This window comes from Ambystoma mexicanum, chromosome 1q, assembly GCF_040938575.1.
Source record: "Ambystoma mexicanum isolate Mex_15411 chromosome 1q, UKY_AmexF1_1, whole genome shotgun sequence".
Taxonomy (NCBI): domain Eukaryota; kingdom Metazoa; phylum Chordata; class Amphibia; order Caudata; family Ambystomatidae; genus Ambystoma; species Ambystoma mexicanum.
Window position 1 is genome coordinate 1,555,042,802 of NC_090922.1, and position 21,906 is coordinate 1,555,064,707.

Below are 21,906 nucleotides of genomic sequence, written 5' to 3' on the forward strand. Positions count from 1 at the left end.
GTTTCTCCTGCTTTCAGCTTTTCTTGTGGTCACCTCACACGACAGCTGTCTGCCAGGTCATCACGCAGGACTTTCCGGTTTCTGTCTGCTCCCTCGACAACGCTGACAGGAATCTGTCTACTCTTTCCACAGTGCTGATTTGAAACTCATGGATTTCTCTCTAGGATAGATCTCCTCGTGCCCCTTTTATGACGCTTCTCTACGCCTTCCCCAGCAGAGGATTACAGTCCTTCTTCTCTTTCGTTTGAGTGGTCTGTATCACTCGATCACTCTTCACAGTATTACCAATATTCTTTCCCTCCTATTGAATCACTGGTTTTATGGCACAGTAACAGACGTTCACTTGATTCTCTGGGTCCTGAGCTTGGTTGTTGCTGGTGGTCTGTAAGTGAGCAAGCCGGGGAGTTCCTCTGCTGTATGGGAGTCCTTGTCCCCAAAGGGGTTGGGGTGTCCTTCCCAGTGAGGTCCTGCTTGCCTATACCCCTGGTAGGGAGGGTATTGCATAGGGGGCTCACTGCTCTAGCCTCACATGGAAAGGCCCCCCCTGGGAAGAAGTGAATCCTCTGGTTTGTCACATCATATTTTCCACATCCTGAATGGAAAACTGGAAGTCCCGGAATCGAAAATAATGGGAGCACAACACAAAATCTCCTGTTTTACACCATTACCTTCAGCACTACACTGATCATTTGGGTGTATAGTGGGATATGGTCCATTTCGTGGCAAGATTCCCCTGCTAGATATGCAGTTTTTTTGATAGTGGGTAAACTGCCCATACCCACCCACACACCCCACAAACACTTATCCAACCCCCAGTACACTGTCCCCAATAGATTGCACCCTAGTATTCATAGTCTTGTTAGTTACGATGTGAGTAATTAACTAATGCACAGTGATATTACTGAGAACCATTCTGCATGTTACATGTGATGCCTTTGATTGCGAACGTGTTGAAACTAATAAAGTGCTTCTCCTTTTGTTTCAATAGGTGACAGATGACCAAAAAATGCACCAACAGTGATTGGTAAATTCTCAGGACTAATTAACGTCCTAGCTTCAAACAAGCATTACTGACTAATGATGGCAACAGCGTTTGAAGTGTAGCAAGACCAGAATGTTTCTTTTGCCGGTTTTTCATGAGAGAACACATATGAGTGTTATTTAAGAAACATTCTTAATGTAACGCTATTTTGTTTTAAATGTTTTGAAAAATTCAAATGGCCAACGGTCTCCATGCACTGATTATCTTAAAAGCTTCAGTCGGAGGAAAAAGTGTGTTTGTCACCAGAAATGACCTACACGTGAGAAAGCTTGTCTATGCTCTGAATTTGATAAAAAAAGGTTTAGTGGAAAGGGTGCTCCTTTTAAGCGCCTGACAAACTGGTTATCAACCTTACGTGCACACAGAATGTTGCTGTCTGAAGGACATGCTTGGTACCCACATAAGGACATGGGTGAACATTCCTATCAGGGTACTGAATTTGAGAGTAATGACCATTTGCATAATACACTTATCTGTCAACATCAAGTACATACAGGCCAGAAATCTCATGTGTGCATTGAATGTGGGAAAGGGTTTGCTCAGAAGGGACAGCTTATTAACCATCAAAGAACACATACATGTGAGAAACCCCATGTGTGCCCTGATTGTGGGAAAGGGTTTGCTCAGAAGGGACAGCTTATTAACCATCAAAGAACGCATACAGGCGAGAATCCTCATGTGTGCACTGAATGTGGGAAAGGGTTTGCTCAGAAGGGACAGCTTATTAACCATCAAAGAACGCATACAGGCGAGAAACCCCATGTGTGCACTGATTGTGGGAAAGGGTTTGCTCAGAAGGGACAGCTTATTAACCATCAAAGAACGCATACAGGCGAGAAACCTCATGTGTGCACTGAATGTGGGAAAGGGTTTGCTCAGAAGGGACAGCTTATTAACCATCAAAGAACACATACCGGCGAGAAACCCCATGTGTGCACTGATTGTGGGAAAGGGTTTGCTCAGAAGGGACAGCTTATTAACCATCAAAGAACACATACAGGCGAGAAACCTCATGTGTGCACTGAATGTGGGAAAGGGTTTGCTCAGAAGGGACGGCTTATTAACCATCAAAGAACACATACAGGCGAGAAACCTCATGTGTGCACTGAATGTGGGAAAGGGTTTGCTCAGCAGGGACAGCTTATTAACCATCAGAGAACGCACACAGCTGAGAAACCTCATGTGTGCACTGAATGTGGGAAAGGGTTTGGTCTGAAAGAATCTCTTACTCGCCACCAGATAACACATACAGGTGTGAAGCCTTATAAGTGCACTGAATGTGGGAAAGGGTTTGGTCTGAAAGAATCTCTTACTCGCCACCAAAGAACACATACAGGTGAAAATCCTCATGTGTGCACTGAATGTGGGAAAGGGTTTGATAGACCTTCCTATCTTATTAGCCACCAGAGAACACACACAGGTGAGAAACCTCATGTGTGCACTGAATGTGGGAAAAGGTTTGATAGGAAGGTCTATCTTATTAGCCACCAGAGAATGCATACAGGTGAGAAACCTCATGTGTGCACTGAATGTGGGAAAGGGTTTGCTAGTCAAAACCATTTGATTAGGCACCAGAAAACACATACAGGTGAGAAACCTCATGTATGCACTGAATGTGGGAAAGGATTTGCTGCGGTGGGGGAGCGTACCCGCCACCAGAGAACACATACAGGCGAGAAGCCTTATAAGTGCACTGAATGTGGGAAAGATTTTGCTCATAAGGGACATCTTACTCTCCACCTCAGAACACATACAGGTGAGAAACCCCATGAGTGCACTGAATGTGGAAAAGAGTTTGCTCAGCAGGGACATCTTATCAGGCACCAAGGAACACATATGATATTTTATTCATAACACATACAGGTGAGAAACCTCATGTGTGCCCTGAATGTGGCAAAGGGTTTCCCTATTCTAAATTTCAACAAGGGAAGCTCCTCATTTTAGCAAAGGTCTGAATTTTAACTATGGCCAAGGGTGTGAGACTCGTGTGTGACTCAAGGGTGTGAGACTCGGGCTGAAGCTAATAGATGCCAATGTTGGTAATGCACAGAACACATGCTAGAAAAATAATCACTTTGCTCCACAAAACCATGGTTGTGGGCTGAGTTATACTAAAAATAAAACTAACATACTAATTTACCTTTATTCATTTAACATATGACCGTTTCCCATGCTAACATTTAGTGCAAACCAGTCCATGGTGGTTATATAAACCTGGTGCAGATTGATGGAAATGCACTGTAGCTTGGAACTGAAATCAACTAAATGTGCAGGCTTAAAGCTGCGCTGTGTCTGAGTGGGGACGTGACAAATCAGACGTGTGAAATGTGAGAACTGTTCTGTAAAAGACATTGGGCCTCATTACACGGCTATTAGCGCCATGGTTCATGCCGGTAAAATACTGGCACCGCCTTGGTGGAAAGGGGAATTACCGCTCTATTCCAAGGTTGGCGGGGCGGTAATTCCCCCTTCCACCATTGCCCTTCCCCCATTCCCATTTTTGCCCCATAGGGCTCTATGGGAATGGGGAAGGCGCTAATTACGGTACCGCAAATTGCTGTACCGTAATTAGCTCCCTGGTCCCTTTGCGGGTTGGTTTTTAACGCCTGCAAAAAGCAGGCGTTAAATTCCCCAACCTGCAAAGGGACCTCGTAGTAAGGCGGTAAGGATTTACCGGTACCGGTAAACCCTTACCGCCATCCGTGTAATGAGGCCCATTGCATTGTTAAAATAACGTTCAGAGCAGGAAAACAGCACTGAGATATAGCTATTGTTTCAGCTTCTAAGCGGTGGGGATGTACAGTCAGAACATTCTTGGATTGGCTGGCTGAATAAAAGGGAGGTGATTTGAATGACACATGAGGTCTTAGAAAAAGGCTGGCAGAAGGAAATGCTCTCGCTCGGGAGCTGGCAACTCTCTAAAGAGGGTTAGTTCCGGGCGCTCTATTCCTCTGGCTGACTTCGGGAGCGGAAAGGCTGGTAGGGGGTTCATTCTAAGTGAGTAGGGAGTGGAGCAGATAAAGAGTTGTTCTGTCCGACGACTAGATTGGGGCTGTGAGCAGTTCAGGACACACAAGACACACACAAACGATTAAAGATTTCTTTGGTAAGTTCAGTCAATTTGTGGAGCGTGCTGATGAGTGAATGCTTGATATTAGTGTAGAGTGGGTAAGTCATTTCATGTTTAGGTGCTGCACAATGACTTTTTAAACCTGTATGTAAAACTGTGTTCATGTTTCTCCACATTTTGTTGCGATAAAACTCAGATGTGACAAAAGCCTGTGCTCTGCCAATTTTTGTTGCAAAGTTCAAGACCAATGTTGGCAGAACTCTGGGCATTATCGCAAATGGAATGTTTTGAAACCCATTGCAAGAAAGGCTTCACTTATGTTTGAATTGCAAAGTGGATGCACTTGTCATTCTGTGTAACGTGCATATTTCTAACTTCTGATAAAGAAAAACAATTTGAAAAATATGAATTGGCCTCAGTGTACTTATTCTGTGCTCAGCTTTATTGGGTTGGCATACAGAGCGTGTGGTAAAATATAAAAGCAAAGTTAGTCATTGTAAATTGTGTTACTCTGAGAAGCTAAATCGGGTACTTAAAGGATACTCGGGTAGTCAGCTTGTAGATCTTCAGGTTACTTTAATCAGGTTACATCAAAGGAGATAGGAAGATAAGTCACAAGGAAGCCCACTGGCTCCCACCACCCAGGCTACATCATTACCAGCTGCCCTGAGGGGAATCCCATGCACACTCAACATTCCAGTCAGTCACACTCCTGTCATTCCATTCATGACCCCATATCAGCAGGCACACACCATGCATTCCATTCATGACCCCATATCTGCAGGCACACACCATGCATTCCATTCATGACCCCATATCTGCAGGCGCACACCATGCATTCCATTCATGACCCCATATCTGCAGGCGCACACCATGCATTCCATTCATGACCCCATATCTGCAGGCACACACCATGCATTCCATTCATGACCCCATATCTGCAGGCACACACCATGCATTCCATTCATGACCCCATATCTGCAGGCACACACCATGCATTCCATTCATGACCCCATATCTGCAGGCACACACCATGCATTCCATTCATGACCCCATATCTACAGGCACACACCATGCATTCACAGGGAAGGATTAAGCAAGAGGAAAACCGATAATAGGAATACCATTCCTAACGCCTCCCTTCCTTCCACCCAACCAGACGCATCATAAGAGTATTGTTCAGGTGTGTCCCCTTAGACTGTTCCAAGAGCCAGGCGTATGGAGGAGAAGTGTAGCATCAGACTTTGAGCAAAACTTTGGTTTCTGCTACACAGATCCATAAAGATGCAAGGGAAAGACAATTAGGTCATTGGCACATTACAGTGCAGTTTGGACAATGAATATGATCAGGTGCAAGCAGAATTAAAGCACAGAGCGCTAGACCCGGAACTGCAAGCCAAATGTTGCAACCTTGCTGCTCGATTGGCTCAGAGGGAAACAACTTAATGAGTAAGCAAGTATTGACTCATTTAAAAACAATATTGATGATATAAGGCTAGATAAAGATGTTGCAGTTTTTGAAATTCAAACCCTTAGAGAAGATAACAGGGAGAAAAATAAAGAACTCCATGCCATGGAACAGGAGATATTTAAATTACTGGTAGAACATGAAAAAAAGCCAAACCACTTGATCATTGTCAGACACACATCAATGAATTGCAAGCAATAATCAATAAGGTCAGGGATGAGAATTCTGTTCTGTCATGAAGCAGATCAGCTTCATGGACAGTGCAAGAATCTGGAACAGCAAACATTTAATGTCAAGTCTCAGGAAAAGCGACCGGGTACTACATTCACTTAAGCTGAACTTAATCACAGCCCTAGCCAGGGAGATATACCAGCAGCTGTCCACGTGGCCAGACCTGGTCATAACCCAATGTCAGGGTCTGAGTCATCTGCAAAGATTCACACACATTCTTGCCCACAAGAGAACATGAATGAGCGTCAAAATGACATATACCAGAATGCACCATGTAGTCTTTATGAAATCTGTCAAGACTTTGATTAAACCATTCAAAAGGGGAGGGGACAGTTGCATGGAATATCAATTGGAGGCGGTTCACGATATATTTAAGGCTCTTCAGATTCCGAGGGAACAATATAGACGGTATTTTCACCTCATTCTAGATGAAGTGTCTGCTAGTTTGGTTTGTGGTCTCGATGAACAGGAAAACTTGTCATGGGCAGACTTTCAGAAAGAGATTAGACACCAATTCTCACCTTCAGTCTATACAGCAAGACAAGAAAGCTGCTTATAGTATGGCGGCACAGCAAAATGAATCCCCTCGACAGTTCCATGAAAACTTAGTTTTGATGTGACCTTTAACCCTAACTGTAAAATTTAAAACTGCATACTATTATTTTCTCCAAAAAGAAATTGGGCCTCATTCCAACTTTTCCGGTCCGGACCGTGGTGATTCAGCAGCGGCGGTAACAAAGTTTCTGCGTCCGCAAGGTTGCGGAAAGATCGTCTGATTACGTGCTGTTGGTCGCTCGCACCACACGGACACAGAAACGTTGTAACCGCTTTCACAGAAACACCCACAGAAATGGACATAGCGGCGCCACAAGTTGCGCAAAACCTGTTGCCACAGGCATGGAACCGGAATTACCATGATCGCTGAAACCGGAAACAGAGAGGAGGCCATCAAATAAAGCACAATCCATTGCCATCCAGAGTCAGCACAAGCAGAATCCCCACTGTGAGAAGCTAAAAGGGACCACCAGCATGTCTGCCAGGATTCCAGCCCAGAGGCAGCGCAAACAGCGCTTTAGTGAGGCGGAGCTAACTGTTCTGGTCGAGCACATAGTGGAGCATGCTGAGATGCTGGTCAGTGCCGATCAACGGCGTGCCACACAGCAGAGGAGAAAGGAAGTGTGGGCGGAAGCAGCACGTAAGTGCACCGCTGTGGGCGTGACTGTGAGGAGTGTAAAGGACTGCCACAAGCAGTGGGACGACCACAGGCTGAGGGTACGGAACCTGATCTCCACACACCACCAATGCAGCAGTGGGACAGGTGGAGGACCCCCTTCCCCACTGAGGCTGCAAGCATGGGAGGAGCGTTGCAGCAGTGTCCTCCACCTTGAGGGAGCGTTGCAGCAGTGTCCTCCACCTTGAGGGCATCCATGGGATCGGGGAGGCTGAGGCAGGAGTGAGCCCACCTGCAGATGCTGGTAAGTGCGCAAAAATGAATGCCATATGAGTATATGTTGAGGGCAGGAGTGGCCCAAAGGACCCATTAACAACCCCCCTGGCCAGTACATGACTGGGCCAAAGGACCGATTAACAACCCCCCCCCCCTGGGTAGTGCATGACTGGGCCAAAGGACCGATTAACAACCCCCAACCCCCCTTGGCAGTGCATGACTGGGCCAAAGGACCCATTAACAACCCCCCCCCCCGGCAGCGCATGACTGGGCCAAAGGACCCATTAACAACCCCCCCCCCCCCGGCAGCGCATGACTGGGCCAAAGGACCCATTAACAACCCCCCCCAGGCAGCGCATGACTGGGCCAAAGGGCCCATTAACAACCCCCCCCCCCGGCAGTGCATGACTGGGCCAAAGGACCCATCATGATCCATATGGTGCCCAATATCACTACCATGCATTTCCGCCAACAAGCAGATGCATGTAACTGCCACTATAAATGAACAACCTGTGTGATGCTCCCATCAGGCACCACCACAACACTAATTGCATGCCCTCTGTGTCCCCACAGCCGTATCAAGTCACAGTGATACTCCACAACAGCCCAGGCAATCAGCTCCTGCACGTGTCCAAGCCAGCGCCCCTGCCCAGGTGGATGCTGCCAGCAGTTTGGCATCTCTGCCCCCAGTAGCAACTGCAACACATGTCGGCCACCATCACAAACATCCCCACCGTCTCCACGCTGCCTGATGGAACACAGGTGCCATGGGCACCCATCATGCCTACCCAACCCACCACAGAAAGCAGCTGCACTGCAGAGGAGGCAGCATGTAGTGACAACAGTGCCCCGGCAGTGCAGGCTGATACAGGGTCACAGGGGGAGATGCCCACATTGGATGACTTGGAATTCTTCCATCAGCTGGAGTTCAGCCCCACATCACTCCGAAGTCCCATGAGGTCACCTACCCCCTCAATGGCAGAGCTAAATTCCCGCATGCAGCGGGTGGAGGAGCAGCAGGCTACCCTCACCCAGCTGGTGGAGAGGCAGCTCGAGGAATCCAGGCTGCAGAGGGAGTGCTACAGCACATCGGTACGTCGCCTCTCACGGTCCATTGGATGCTTTGCCAGCACTATAGTCACCCTGGCACGCCATGTGCGGGAGGGCAATGACAACACCTCCAGGATCACTGAGTCCATGTTGATTGGCCAACAGGAAAATCTTGCACGTATGCCACCTATTCCTGATTCTGTGCCATCCAATACCACCACCCCATCCAGCTCAACTACTGCCAGTCCACGGAGGCGCTCGAGTCAGCTAACGGGGCTCTCGGGCAAGGATGCAGAAGCACAGAAGCGCACACGGAAGTGATGGCATGTGTGACAGGCACTGCAGGACATACGTGGACTTGAAGGGTGTGAGGGGTGGGTACGTTTGAGTGGTGGGGGAGGTCCATTAGGGGGTTTGAATATTGGGGCCTGGTTGGGGTGGGTACGTTTGGGTGGTGGGGGAGGTCCATTAGGGGGTTTGAATATTGGGGCCTGGTTGGGGGTGGGTACGTTTGGCTGGTGTGTGGGCACGGGTGTACAGCTTCCCTAACCATTGCACCTCCTTTCCTGTTGTTAATTCATCAATATATCATCATTTCAAAAAAACATACACGAGTGGACATCCATCATTTCATTTGCAGTACAACAATTCATTTATTGGCATCACCATATCCATGAAATGCTGTGAATGTGCTGCCTCTCAAAAGTAAATGCGAATCAGTTCATCCAGTGCTCGTTGTCCATCTAGAGGACCCCAGGAGGAGGTTGAGCCATCCCAATCCCCATCCCCGTCTCCATCCCATCCCCATCTCCGTCTCCGTCACCATCCCCATCTTCATCATCTCCGTCTGGGGGCATTGGAATGTTCCTGCGCAGGCACAGATTGCGCAGCATGGCACAAACAAGCGTGCTTTTACCCGTCTTCACTGGGCTGTACAGCAGTGAGCCGCCAAATCTGCTCAAGCAGTGGAACCGGGTCTTCAGCAGTCCGAATGTCCTCTCAATCATGCCACGTTTGCAGACATGTGCCCTGTTGTACGCCTCTTCATGCCTGTTGTTTGGCCTCCGTACAGGCATCATCATCCATGGCGTGAGTGCATGTCCATCATCACCTGAATGGGATGTAGATGTGGGGGACATGTCAGTGTTTGTAGTATCATGTCGTCATCAGATGCAGTGCAATCTAGTGTCATTGTTCATTCATGCAGATGTGGCATGCAGTGGTTGGCTCGTGGGTGGTTCTGTTCTTTGGCCATCGTAGAGGATGTTGGCAACTGGACATTGACCAACGCATTGGTGTGCATGTGTACTCTGCCCTGCGGGTGACATTGGCTTGTGAGTATGGCATTGTGCAGTGATGTGCACACATGGCAGAATCAGTCCACCATGATGAAGTAGTCGATGCAGGACGTCTCATGTACAGGCATCATGTACATTGAGAGGGCAGTGTTGCATATTGTGGGTGGGTGTTTGCAGTGGCTCCAGGTGTATGGGACAGTGATAGTATGGGCTGTGTGTGTCATGTGGCAGGGTGTGTACGGGCACACTGTGGTAACCTGTCATGTGTTGCTTTGTGATTTTTAGGTTCCACTGTCTATATAGTTGATGGCCGGGGGGGGGGAGGGGAGATGCATGTGCAGTCGCAGCAGCATACTCACATTGCTCATTGCCCTGGACACACACACACCCCTTCCACGGGGCTGGTGCATTGGCAGCTGTACTCACCCAATAGCCATGTGCTTTGTCCAGGATAGCGTTCCATGTACTGTGGCAATGTGGAATTTGGCAGTACCATTGAGTCATGGGTTGAGCCCGGGAAACATGCGCAGCAATGTGTTATCAGTTGTGTGGCATCACATACCATCTGTACATTCAGTGAGTGGTACTGTTTCGTATTGCGGATCACCATCTCATTTGCACGTGGTACTGTCAGCTAGATGTGGGTGCAGTCGACTGCACCTATGCAATTTGGCATGCCTGCTATGGCATGAAAGGCCAACTTGGTGGCAATAACCTCGGGGAGGGTACGGGGTAGGGCAATCTGTTCCGACACATGGTGCAACAGGGCATCCAGTACCTGTACCAGGATTGTGGAGAAACAGGGTTGTGATAGGCCATGCTGCTCACCAACTGTGTGTTGATAGGTTCGGGTGCCAAGGAAATGCAAAACAGACACAACCTTCAGGAGGGGGGGATGGCGATGGGGGTGTCTATGTGGTTGCTGATGTCCTCTGTCATGGTGGTGATGTACAGGATTGTTGGACGGTCCAGCCGGTATAGTGTGTGGATCTGTCCTGGGGTAAGGTTCCTGGGTGAGGCCCTGATGTGTGGTATTGCAGGCTGCCTGCAGGGTGGTGCCAGCTGGACAATGGGGTTTGCCATGAGTACAGGGTTAGCTGGTTGCCGCCTGCGCCTCCTATGCCTCTGCCTCCTCCTCTGCAACATTACTGCCATCATGTGCAGTGCTGCCTGTTGGTTGAGTAGGCCCAGTCCCAATGCTAATAGAGCTGCTGCCTGCATGGTTATGTTTTGTGTTGGGCTGGGCGTGGCCCTTTTGTAGGCTCCCAGTGGCCTGCTGGGTCCAGCTGGGCTGATTTGGTGTACCTGTGCCCTGATTCAGGTCAGCAGGCAGTGTTTAACGTCATGTTTGTGGTGGCGATGGTACCGCCACCATGATCACAGTTTTAACGCCATTTTTCAGGTTGTGTTTCCATGTCCGCGCTAGTTGTGATGCTCGCAGTGTTTAGTATAGCCGGTAACAGAGGGGTTTCCGTGCAGGCGGAGTTTACGGGAGCCTTAACTCTGCGGTGGCGGTTGGAGGTGGTGCTATTTCCGGGTCCGCAGGTCATGATTTGGCGGACGCGGAAATGGTGCCTTTATGGTTATACCGGCGGCATTAGGTCCGGACCGATGTACTTGTAATGAGGCCCATTGTCTCCCAATTAATCGGTGAATTTGACCAGGAAAACCCACTAGAATGCATAATAGAACGGGGCCAACACTGTATGAAGTAATATTTGGTCAGAATGAGGAGGGGACTATGAATAAAAAGGCAAAACCAAAGTCTAAGGAAACCACACCAGTGATTTTGGAGGTAAAGTCAGTAAAGATGGCCCTAGAATAAGCCCAAACTCGGGCAAAGAACGACATGACACCTAATCAAAGGGGCCGGACTCCACAGAGAGCATCACCCCAGACTCCCATGTTCCAATCCACTGATCCCTGCGACAATCGGTCTTACATTATTATTTGTATATTTATAGAGCGCTCCGTACCCAGGGGCTTCTGGGTGCATTACAAGAATTTTCAGTTTCTTTATTACATTACTTAAAATTACAAGGTTACATTTGAGGCGAGAATACATAATGGGACTGTGCAAACTTAGTGTCAGTACATCATACAACATATAATCTACACAAAAGGCTATTTACAGAGATACAGATACAGATACAGCACAGGTGTGGTTTACAAAGGTCTCAGTTAAGGACACATTAGTCCTAGATTCCTTGTTAGTTCTTCCAGAGTGGGGTTTCGCCATGATATGCCAGGCCTAAATAACAATCAAAATCAAATGGAAAACTGCCCATACCCGACACTAGGGTCCCAGAGTAGATTTGACCTGAACACAAAGCTGTATAGCCCCCAAAAAACAGAACAGATAGGAACAGGATGTGCAGTTCAAAAGCAAGAGCCAAGTGAAGGTCCAGAAGGTCATAGGAGTGATCTTGTACGTTGTGACAAGTGACTAGCTAATCACCTCTGCCTGATGAAATCAGATGCCCGTGAATCCTCTTTGAATACAAATTCTGAATTGTTTGCCGAAAACAAGAAAACTAATGAAAGTGAGACAGGGAATCATAACTTTAAAAAAAATGTTTTTATTAGCTTTTGGTTTAAAAAAGAAACCTTACAGCTTTAGAATAGAAATATAAAGCAAGTAGCAGAACCATTAATTAAAATGGAAAGAAAAAAAGCCAAAAGCTTTTACAGAGTACATGACAATTTTCCCTTTCCCTTTACAAAAAAAATCACCAGATCAGAAACAAATGAAGAGCAAGAGGTTAAACACTAAAGAGACTTTCAAAACATCCAGTGCCAGATACACTGTCTTAAAGTCAAAAGAGGAAAAAGGAAAAAGCAAAAGCGTTATAGCTACAGTTCCTTTCCTATCCCTTTGACCGGTCCTAAGTCATAGTAAAAGTTCTTGCTTGTCTGCCATCAAGTCAAAAACTTCTTTCAAAAAGTCCAACATAGCCAAAGTCAGAGAGATTTGAGAGCTCGACATCAACCTCCCCCACCAATCATCAGGAGATATGCACTGAAATGTTTTCTTAACCATTTAGACTGTAGGCCCTTCTCTCCCGGGCAATGCAAACTGAAGTGCATTCATGTTTCTCTGTTACTATCACATAGACTACATTGGCAGTTATGCAAGACTGCTGTCTTGCGCACATCCATCACTTCCTTAGTAGGATACAAATGTAACCTCACCCGCAAGAAGTTAGCCTGTTTATACCTACAGGGGAATTTGGCCATGTAAAGTGGCAGTGAACCCCTTGCTGTAATGTCCTTTAAAGTTATTCCCATAGAGCTTTGTGTCGGTTCTATTTTCCAACGCATGAATCCAGTCTGTGTCGTCCAACTTCCTCTTAACCCAGGCCGGGTTTGTCCATAGTGACTCATCTGATTCAACCAAGATATCTTTGCAGAGTGAGCTCCAGGCTTTCAAGAGGACCCCAGCGGGCTTTGACATTGCTGAGCCAATAGCTGCAAAACCTCCTTCCCTCCCAACTGTGCAGCATCTCGCGTAAAAGGAAAGGGTTTTCCAGACCGTGATAGAGTAGAGGGAGATCAACCACATTTCTACCCTGATAACCTCAATCAGCACGCAATTTGGGAGGCCCAAAACCCTCCTCCAGCAAAGGTCTTCAAGTTTGCACTACTCAGTTGCTGATAGAGAAAAAGATTCCTCAGCGGCGTATGTTAAAATTGGTGTCGTTTTTATGCGGTAGAAGTCGATTACCGGAGATGAGGAACATTTGTAGTAGCCCTTCTGGATGGTAAAAGCTTGGGCAGCTAAATTCTTAGTTTTACTCTGCAAGGTTAATTCCCTTTGGGTATCGGCAGCGCTGTCATTTAGACACAGCCCCAGATAAGAGCCAACACTTCCCTTATCTTTTCCCCTTTGATATACCAAGCTTTTCCAGCTCCTTTTTTCTTCATCTTTTGGCCAAAAATTAAAATCCTTGATTTAACATTTCTTTTTAGCCTGTTCGTCTCCACATACTTCCCCAAGCCATCAAGCTGTCTTTGGAGACCCACCTGCATTTGGTCTAGCAGAATGAAATCATCGGCATAGAGCAATCTTCCAATTGGAACCCCTGCCAAAGTAGGTGTTAAACATCTGGTTAGCGCAAACGCTGACTCTGTCAGAGAGGAAAATATTGAAAATGGTGGGTGCCAATGTGCATCCCTGCTTCAGACCATTGCAGGTGTTAAAATTGAATCGCTCATGAGCCCCTTGCGATCCAATCTCACACATACGGAGGTTTCACTGTGTAATCATTTCAAAACTTCTCCAATATCTGCCGGACACCCCCAGGCTTCCAGTTTGGGCCACACACGTTGACGGTCTATAGTGTCAAAGGCCTGAGCCAGGTCAATTGACGTCACGTATAGTTGGTGTCCATTTTTCGCCTTTGCCTTGAAAATGTTTAGGAGAAATAAATTCAGCGAGGTACCGACACCCCTAATAAATCCTGTGGGACGTAGAGGTCGCCCAGTTAGTTAGGGCCTTTAGCCACAGTGACCCCAAAATTTTGCCAGAGACATGTAAAAGGGCGATAGGGCGAATCCTGGAAATTATAGGGCCATCGTAGATTGGGACGATGGTTCAACAGGTCCACGAAATTGGTATTTTCTTCTCTCGTTTGATTAGTTCAAAGCACTGCCACAATGTGTCATCCCATTTATCTGTGTCTTCTTTGAGTCAAGTTCATCATCCCATCAGTACCTGCCGCTCTTGAGTTAATAGCCCTGGGTATCTGGTCGTGAATTTCACTTAGTCGTAGACAATGACCATGGGCCCACTAACGCCAGGTCGTCTTGGACATGTTGGTTTTTTAGGACCGGCAAAGACCTTCTCGAAGTGAGCCATCCAATTTTCTGCCAATATCGGGTTTAGCACTAAAGCATCTTCGGGGGCAAATAGATGATTCATAGCTCTCCAGATCTCCGCTCTAATTTATGGATATGAGACATAACCTTCTTTCCGCGTCCTGTGGAAGCATATGATGTTTGTGGCACTGCCAGTTCTTAAAGGCTTGTTTAAGCCGTCTAGAACTTTCCGTGGCTTCCATCGTTTGTCTTGCAGAGTTTTCTCTTAGTTCCTTATTGAGGACCTTTTTCCTCTTTGCCACCTCTTTGTCATATTTATGGCGTACAGAGAATCCAGCTTTGTTGGATGTTACGCGCACTGCATCATAGGCTTTGAATGGTTCTGTCGACTGTGATGAGACGTGATTGGCATCTGACTTTCGAGGTGCTGAATACAATGATGATTTCACTCTCAAGCGATTTCTTTCGGGTTCAATTTCGAGGTCTTCATTTTGTCGCATGCACATTTCTCCACCCAGATCTTTACATTTGGGCATCAGGTGAGCCTGTCCTGCGTTGCCCCCCGGACCCTCTTCCCACCATCATGGCACTGGTTTAGCCAGGGCTGCTACCGCAAGCCCCATCTGCAGCGTCCCGCGCCCTCCCCCGGACCCTATTGGTCAATGTGGCCCTGTAGACATACGTGAGACTAACCCTCTATGTGCCGGCTCCCTGTGCCTCTTTACATCTGGGCATCAGGTGAGCCTGTCCTGCGTGGTCCCCCGGCCCCCTTCCCACCATCATGGCGCTGGTTTAGCCAGGGCTGCTGCCGCGAGCCCCATCTGCAACATCCCAGTTTCTTTTCCCCATGTCCCACCTCCCGCACCCTCCCCCGGACCCTATTGGTCAATGTGGCCGTGTAGACATAAAAGGGCATAACCCTCTATGTGCTGGCTCCCTGTGCCTCTTTACATTTGGGCACCATGTGAATGTGAATGATAGCATCTCCCACACTTCGATGGAATTGTAAATGATGGCATGCTCCACACTCAGATGGAATTGGGAATGGTAGCATGTGCCACACTTAGATAGAATTGTGAATGATAGCATCTCCCACACTTCGATGGAATTGGGAATGTAGCATGCGCCACACTTAGATAGAATTGTGAATGATAGCAGCTCCCACACTTCGATGGAATTGGGAATGGTAGCATGTGCCACACTTAGATAGAATTGGGAATGGTAGCATCTCCCACACTCAGATGGAATTGGGAATGATGGCATGCTCCACACTCAGATGGAATTGGGAATGGTAGCATGTGCCACACCTAGACAGGATTGTGAATGATAGCATCTCCCACACTTCGATGGAATTGGGAATGATGGCATGCTCCACACTCAGATGGAATTGGGAATGGTGGCATGCTCCACACTCAGATGGAATTGGGAATGGTGGCATGTGCCACACCTAGACAGGACTGTGAATGATAGCATCTCCCACACTTCGATGGAATTGGGAATGATGGCATGCTCCACACTCAGATGGAATTGGGAATGGTGGCATGCTCCACACTCAGATGGAATTGGGAATGGTGGCATGTGCCACACCTAGACAGGATTGTGAATGATAGCATCTCCCACACTTCGATGGAATTGGGAATGATGGCATGCTCCACACTCAGATGGAATTGGGAATGGTGGCATGCTCCACACTTCGATGGAATTGGGAATGGTAGCATGTGCCACACTTAGATAGAATTGGGAATGGTAGCATGCTCCACACTCAGATGGAATTGGGAATGGTGGCATGCTCCACACTCAGATGGAATTGGGAATGGTGGCATGTGCCACACTCAGATGGAATTGGGAATGGTAGCATGTGCCACACCTAGACAGGATTGTGAATGATAGCATCTCCCACACTTCGATGGAATTGGGAATGATGGCATGCTCCACACTCAGATGGAATTGGGAATGGTGGCATGCTCCACACTCAGATGGAATTGGGAATGGTGGCATTTGCCACACCTAGACAGGACTGTGAATGATAGCATCTCCCACACTTCGATGGAATTGGGAATGATGGCATGCTCCACACTCAGATGGAATTGGGAATGGTGGCATGCTCCACACTTCGATGGAATTGGGAATGGTAGCATGTGCCACACTTAGATAGAATTGGGAATGGTAGCATCTCCCACACTCAGATGGAATTGGGAATGATGGCATGCTCCACACTCAGATGGAATTGGGAATGGTAGCATGTGCCACACCTAGACAGGATTGTGAATGATAGCATCTCCCACACTTCGATGGAATTGGGAATGATGGCATGCTCCACACTCAGATGGAATTGGGAATGGTGGCATGCTCCACACTCAGATGGAATTGGGAATGGTGGCATGTGCCACACCTAGACAGGACTGTTAATGATAGCATCTCCCACACTTCGATGGAATTGGGAATGGTGGCATGTGCCACACCTAGACAGGACTGTGAATGATAGCATCTCCCACACTTCGATGGAATTGGGAATGATGGCATGCTCCACACTCAGATGGAATTGGGAATGGTGGCATGCTCCACACTCAGATGGAATTGGGAATGGTGGCATGTGCCACACCTAGACAGGACTGTGAATGATAGCATCTCCCACACTTCGATGGAATTGGGAATGGTGGCATGTGCCACACCTAGACAGGACTGTGAATGATAGCATCTCCCACACTTCGATGGAATTGGGAATGGTGGCATGTGCCACACCTAGACAGGACTGTGAATGATAGCATCTCCCACACTTCGATGGAATTGGGAATGGTAGCATGTGCCACACCTAGACGTATTCATGAATATTGGTCGGCCTTGTGTCTAGATATGATCGTGAAGGTCAACATGTGCCACACTTAGATAGAACTATGATTATTAGCACATGGCACAATTAGATGGAATTGTGAATGTTAGCATGTGCCACACCTAGACATAATCGGGAACATTAGCCGGCATCACATCTAGCGTTAATCATAAACACTAGCCGGTGCCCCATCTAGATAGGTTTACATTTTCTTTTTAAAAGGCAGCATGTGCCACACATATGTGATTGTTAGATTTTGCTCAATTAACCAATCCACTAACAATTTCACCCCTCTGCATATACCTCTCAAACTCTAACCAAACACAACCACAAACCTAGAACATAACAATCCGCACAAACTTCACTACAGTGCAACAACAAAACAAACCACACATAGGGCCTCATTCCGAGATTGGAGGTAGTCATAGCGCTATTTGCGCCATGACTGCCTCCAATAACGGGTACGGTATGGTTCAATGGGGACTTACCAGTGTAGTCTGACCTTTGCGGGACCAGTAAGTCCCCATTTAAAAAGCCATTCCCCATTCCCATTTGAGTCCCCATAGGGCTCAATGGGAATGGGGAAGGTGCTAATAACGGTACCGCAAATTGCGGTACCGTTATTATCTCTGAAGTCCCTTAACGGGTCCCGTCCATAATGCCTGGTCAGACCAGGCGTTAAAGGAGGGACCCGCTAAGGGACCTCGTAGTAGGGTGGTAAGGGATCACCGGCACCGGTCTCCTTACCGGTGCCCGGTATCCCTTACTGCCCTACTTGTAATGAGGGCCATAGACTCGCACAACAGCACACAACGACTACCGACCAGAAAACACTGCAAGCCCAGCCAAAGGAATTCCGGGTTGAGGCCGCCAACAGCACATCACTGCTCTCTTGCACTTTTCCAGCTTACTCCCACTATGTCAGGAATAAGGGTAGGAGTGGAGGGCCAGGACCTAGGAGGCGGCCGCGATTGAAATAATAAGAGTTTGTGAATAAAACTACACTTCCCAGCAGCAGCTGGGAGGAGTCTGTAATCAGCCGCCGTGCACGCGTGTTGGCAGCTGACAGTGATTAGGAACTGCTTAGTAAGGGCGCACGGCAGGTGTGGCTTATTTTGTGTGTGTGTGGATGTGCTGCAGGCGGAACGAAGGAGATTCACGGACCGTAGTAGGAGCGGCGGCGGCAGAAAACCCCGGAGAGAGTTGCAGCAGGAGAAGAATGGTGTAAGGCTGCTGCTGTTACGAGCCTCACAATACGGCATCCTGGAGGGCTTCCAAGCCTCCCGGACATAAGATAAGTAAAGGATGTCGGTGTGAGCGCCCGAGCTGGGAGCTGGTGCACGGGGAGGGGCCAGGTTCAATGAAAGCATGATTACGGCCGTGTAACGAACACAAGTGCATGGCAGCTGATTAGTCGCTAGTATTGTGTAACCACGTTTGCTGATGGAACACTATATACCTGACCTTTCTTCTCAGGGTTTGGGCAGATAACGTGGTAATAGTGGCATTTGAGTGCTCTGGTTTAGCAAAGACATTGGAGCTGGAGTAAGGAAGGAGCAAAACGCTTACGTGCTATGTTCTTTGTCCATGTCATGATCCATGTTTATAAGTGTTGCTTACGCCTGCCCTTGGGGCCATGTGTTATGTTTCTTCACAGTTTGATCCATCCCAATTGTATGTTCCATCATGCTTGCTATATATGTTGTTGATATTAGGAAATGAATGTGGTGCATGTATCAAGGTGTATTACTAAAGGGTTTCAAGAAGTGCAAAAGTACATTTCAGAGGCAGGGTTACTCTCTGATGGTATTACAAGGTTTCAAGGAATGTAGGGCTTGTTCCTGTTACGTTCCCTGTCCTATCCAAACTAGATTTTCCCTAATCCTCTATCCGGTGCCTAACTTCCCCACCCTGTCCACAACCTCTCCCTAACCCTCTTCACCCCACTAGCTGCCACGTGGTGTCCTGTTTACTGTATCAGGCACCTGTGCCAACCACGGTGGGAGGGTCGACTTAATTCGGCTTCTGTGGTTCGGGGGAGAGTGTCGATCTCTCTTCCCCTTTTTGTTAGTGGATCTTGACACACAAACTTACCCCCTCCCTTTTCAGAGCCGCCAGAGGACCACTCCGGTGGTGATAGTGCGCGGTACAAATATCCTTTAACATTAACGTTATCACTATGATGTTATGATCACTGTTGGGCAGAATTGCAGGCAGTACCCTCTGGGAACACCACACACAATTAGGACTACAGGTGTAAGCAAAAACCAACCTTTGGTATATGTCTGTACCACACACTTTTGGTAGTGAGCTGAGCAGCCAGGCTTATCTCAAGAGATAATGTGAGCAGTAGATGAAGTTACACAGAGGTATCACAGTGGTTCAAGTAGATGCTTACACTCAAGGTTTCTTGGTAAAAAATACTTATACATTTCACAAACATTCACTAGCAGAAGTCAACTCAAATATTAAACACCAATATACTACAGTACAAAACCCCAAGCTGTAGGGCCAATTTTAGCTCTCCTGAAAAAGGAGCCAAATGGCACTTCAGGTATTTTCAATGGGAATAAAAAGACATGGGTTTATACAGTGGATTAGGAAACACTTCTTTTAGGCAATGCAAAGGTGCAATGTACCAGGAGGGTCAGTTCGATTCAATAGGCTAGGCCAAAGTCAATAGTCTAGTGTTCTTGGATAGGCATGAGCAGTTCTGGTAACAAATGGAGAAGTCTTTGTAAAAGTTCTTAGAAGTAGTTTAGGCGATAGGTATGGTCACAAGCTGATTAGGCCTGCAAGTTCCACAAACTTTCACTGTGAGAGTTAGGATCTCTCAACTGGATGGCACAGTACCTTAGTATGAAGCAAAAAAGATGCAGCTGAAGACTTTGGTTCTGGGCAGTTCATACAGATCTCACTGTTCCTGAGCCTCAGTTATGGGGACAAGAGGGAGGACGTCGGGGGACTCCTGCACTGCACGGATCGTCGTTGGAGCAAACAAAATGGAGGCCCTTCAGTTCAAGTAGCTGTAGCTTCAAGACACAAGCTTGTTTCCCTGTCCCCGGTCAAACCTTAACCAGCATTGGGAATGGTGTCCAGGCGTCTTACGAGTTGATTGGTCCCACCAACTCAAAGAAAGAAGCCGTCCTTGAAGGAGCTTCTCTGTCGAATGGAGATCTGGCAATTCGGATTTACAGCAGTGCTTCACCGGGCAAACCAACGGTCCAGTGGTTGCAGCATCCGTCCTCTTCCAGCTTGTCTTTGGTCCTTTTGTTCCAGTGGTCGACTCTGCCTTTCAGTCCTGGAGACTCGCCTTTTAAACAGTTTTCTCCCTTTCATTCCAGCCTAGCTGTCACTCATGCAGCAGTGTGGCAGTCCTTGCTGGACAGTCAGCCAGCCAATCACATGACAGTACATTTGGGTCTCCTGGGAGAACAAGCACAGGGCGTTTGGGGGCACCTCCCTCACTTCCCGTCCACCCCAGACACTCAGACGCCATGGGCAGACTTCAGTCCTGAAGCCCGCCAAAGGCTCAGGAACAAAGGGACCAAACCTGGTTTGGCGCCCAGAGAGAAACACTAGAAGGTCCTTTCCACAAAGAAACAGTGAAAAAGATGACCAGAGTCTGTTTTACAGAGGGTTCTTGGGCGCCATATTGAAAAAAATGGCTGACCCGATTTTTAGCGTCCGGTGTTCGCCGGCGGGACAAATCCTGGTAGTTCGTTCTAAAATCACTGCCACCAGCCATTTCAATAGGAAAGGGTAGCATTTGACTGCTACGTGAGTATTTAGACACAGGATACTAAGTAACCCGTCCAGCACTCTATAGGAAGATGTTGTGTGCTGGGTATATGAATTTAAAAAGACTATTAAAGTCAATTTAACTTTACATTCTCTGGGGAACAGTAGTTCATCCCAGAGAAGGTGTTTTAAACCTAGGGAAGTCCAAGGGACATCCCTGTGCCACTGCACTGAAGGTGCTGTGCGACACAAACATGAAAAGATGATGCCTATGGAGTTGTCTAAAACTCCATAATCAAAGTAATAAACACAGAAAACACATTGAAAATGAAAAGTTCAAAGTCCCAAAGTTTAGCAAAAGAGCCTGAGGGCTCTAGGGTAGAGGAAATCAGCACTTTAGGAGAATTCTCCCTAACACTCACTTCGATCAGTTTACCATACTACCAAACTAGATAGTTCGGAGGATAGCAGATCTGAGGCAAAGACATGGGGTCTCATCTAGAGTCTGCCGGTCTGGAAACAACGGTGGCGGTAAACCTGCCGCCACCGTTGTTTCCGGACCGGCAGACTACGAGTTCTGCAGGCGGGTGGCTTTACGCCCGCCAGGTCTGACCTGGCAGGAGTAACACCACCCGCCTGCAGACGGTCGCAGAAACACCGGCACCATTACAGCATGGTGCCAGTGTTTCCACTTCCCCATTCCACAGTCCTATGGGACTCCACAGGAATGGGCAATTACAGAATGCCGGCTTTGGAATTACCAGATCACTGTAATGCCCTGGTAATTCCAGCAAGTCCGGAGCCGGTAATTCATTCCAGGACTGGCGGCAACCTGCCGGTTTTTCCGGCATGGTTACAGCCAGACCTTGAATGAGGCCCATAGTCTAGCACTTGCACTTCCAAGCCCCTTT

The 21,906-nt window shown here is 47.7% G+C and overlaps 1 protein-coding gene across 2 annotated transcripts in view; it reads left to right on the forward strand.

Moving 5' to 3' along the window:
- The first annotated feature begins 827 nt into the window (after nt 1-827).
- Nucleotides 828-21,906, forward strand: part of LOC138552311 (zinc finger protein 432-like) — a 694,217-nt gene continuing 673,138 nt past the window's right edge. Inside the window, exon 1 of one of the 2 annotated variants that reach the window (XM_069642529.1) lies at nt 828-2,674. In XM_069642529.1, the coding sequence (XP_069498630.1) occupies nt 1,409-2,674 (1,266 nt within the window). In that variant the 5' untranslated portion in view covers nt 828-1,408. Of the gene's footprint in view, nt 4,487-21,906 lie in introns of those variants that run through there. The other variant, XM_069642528.1, reaches the window with a different exon arrangement.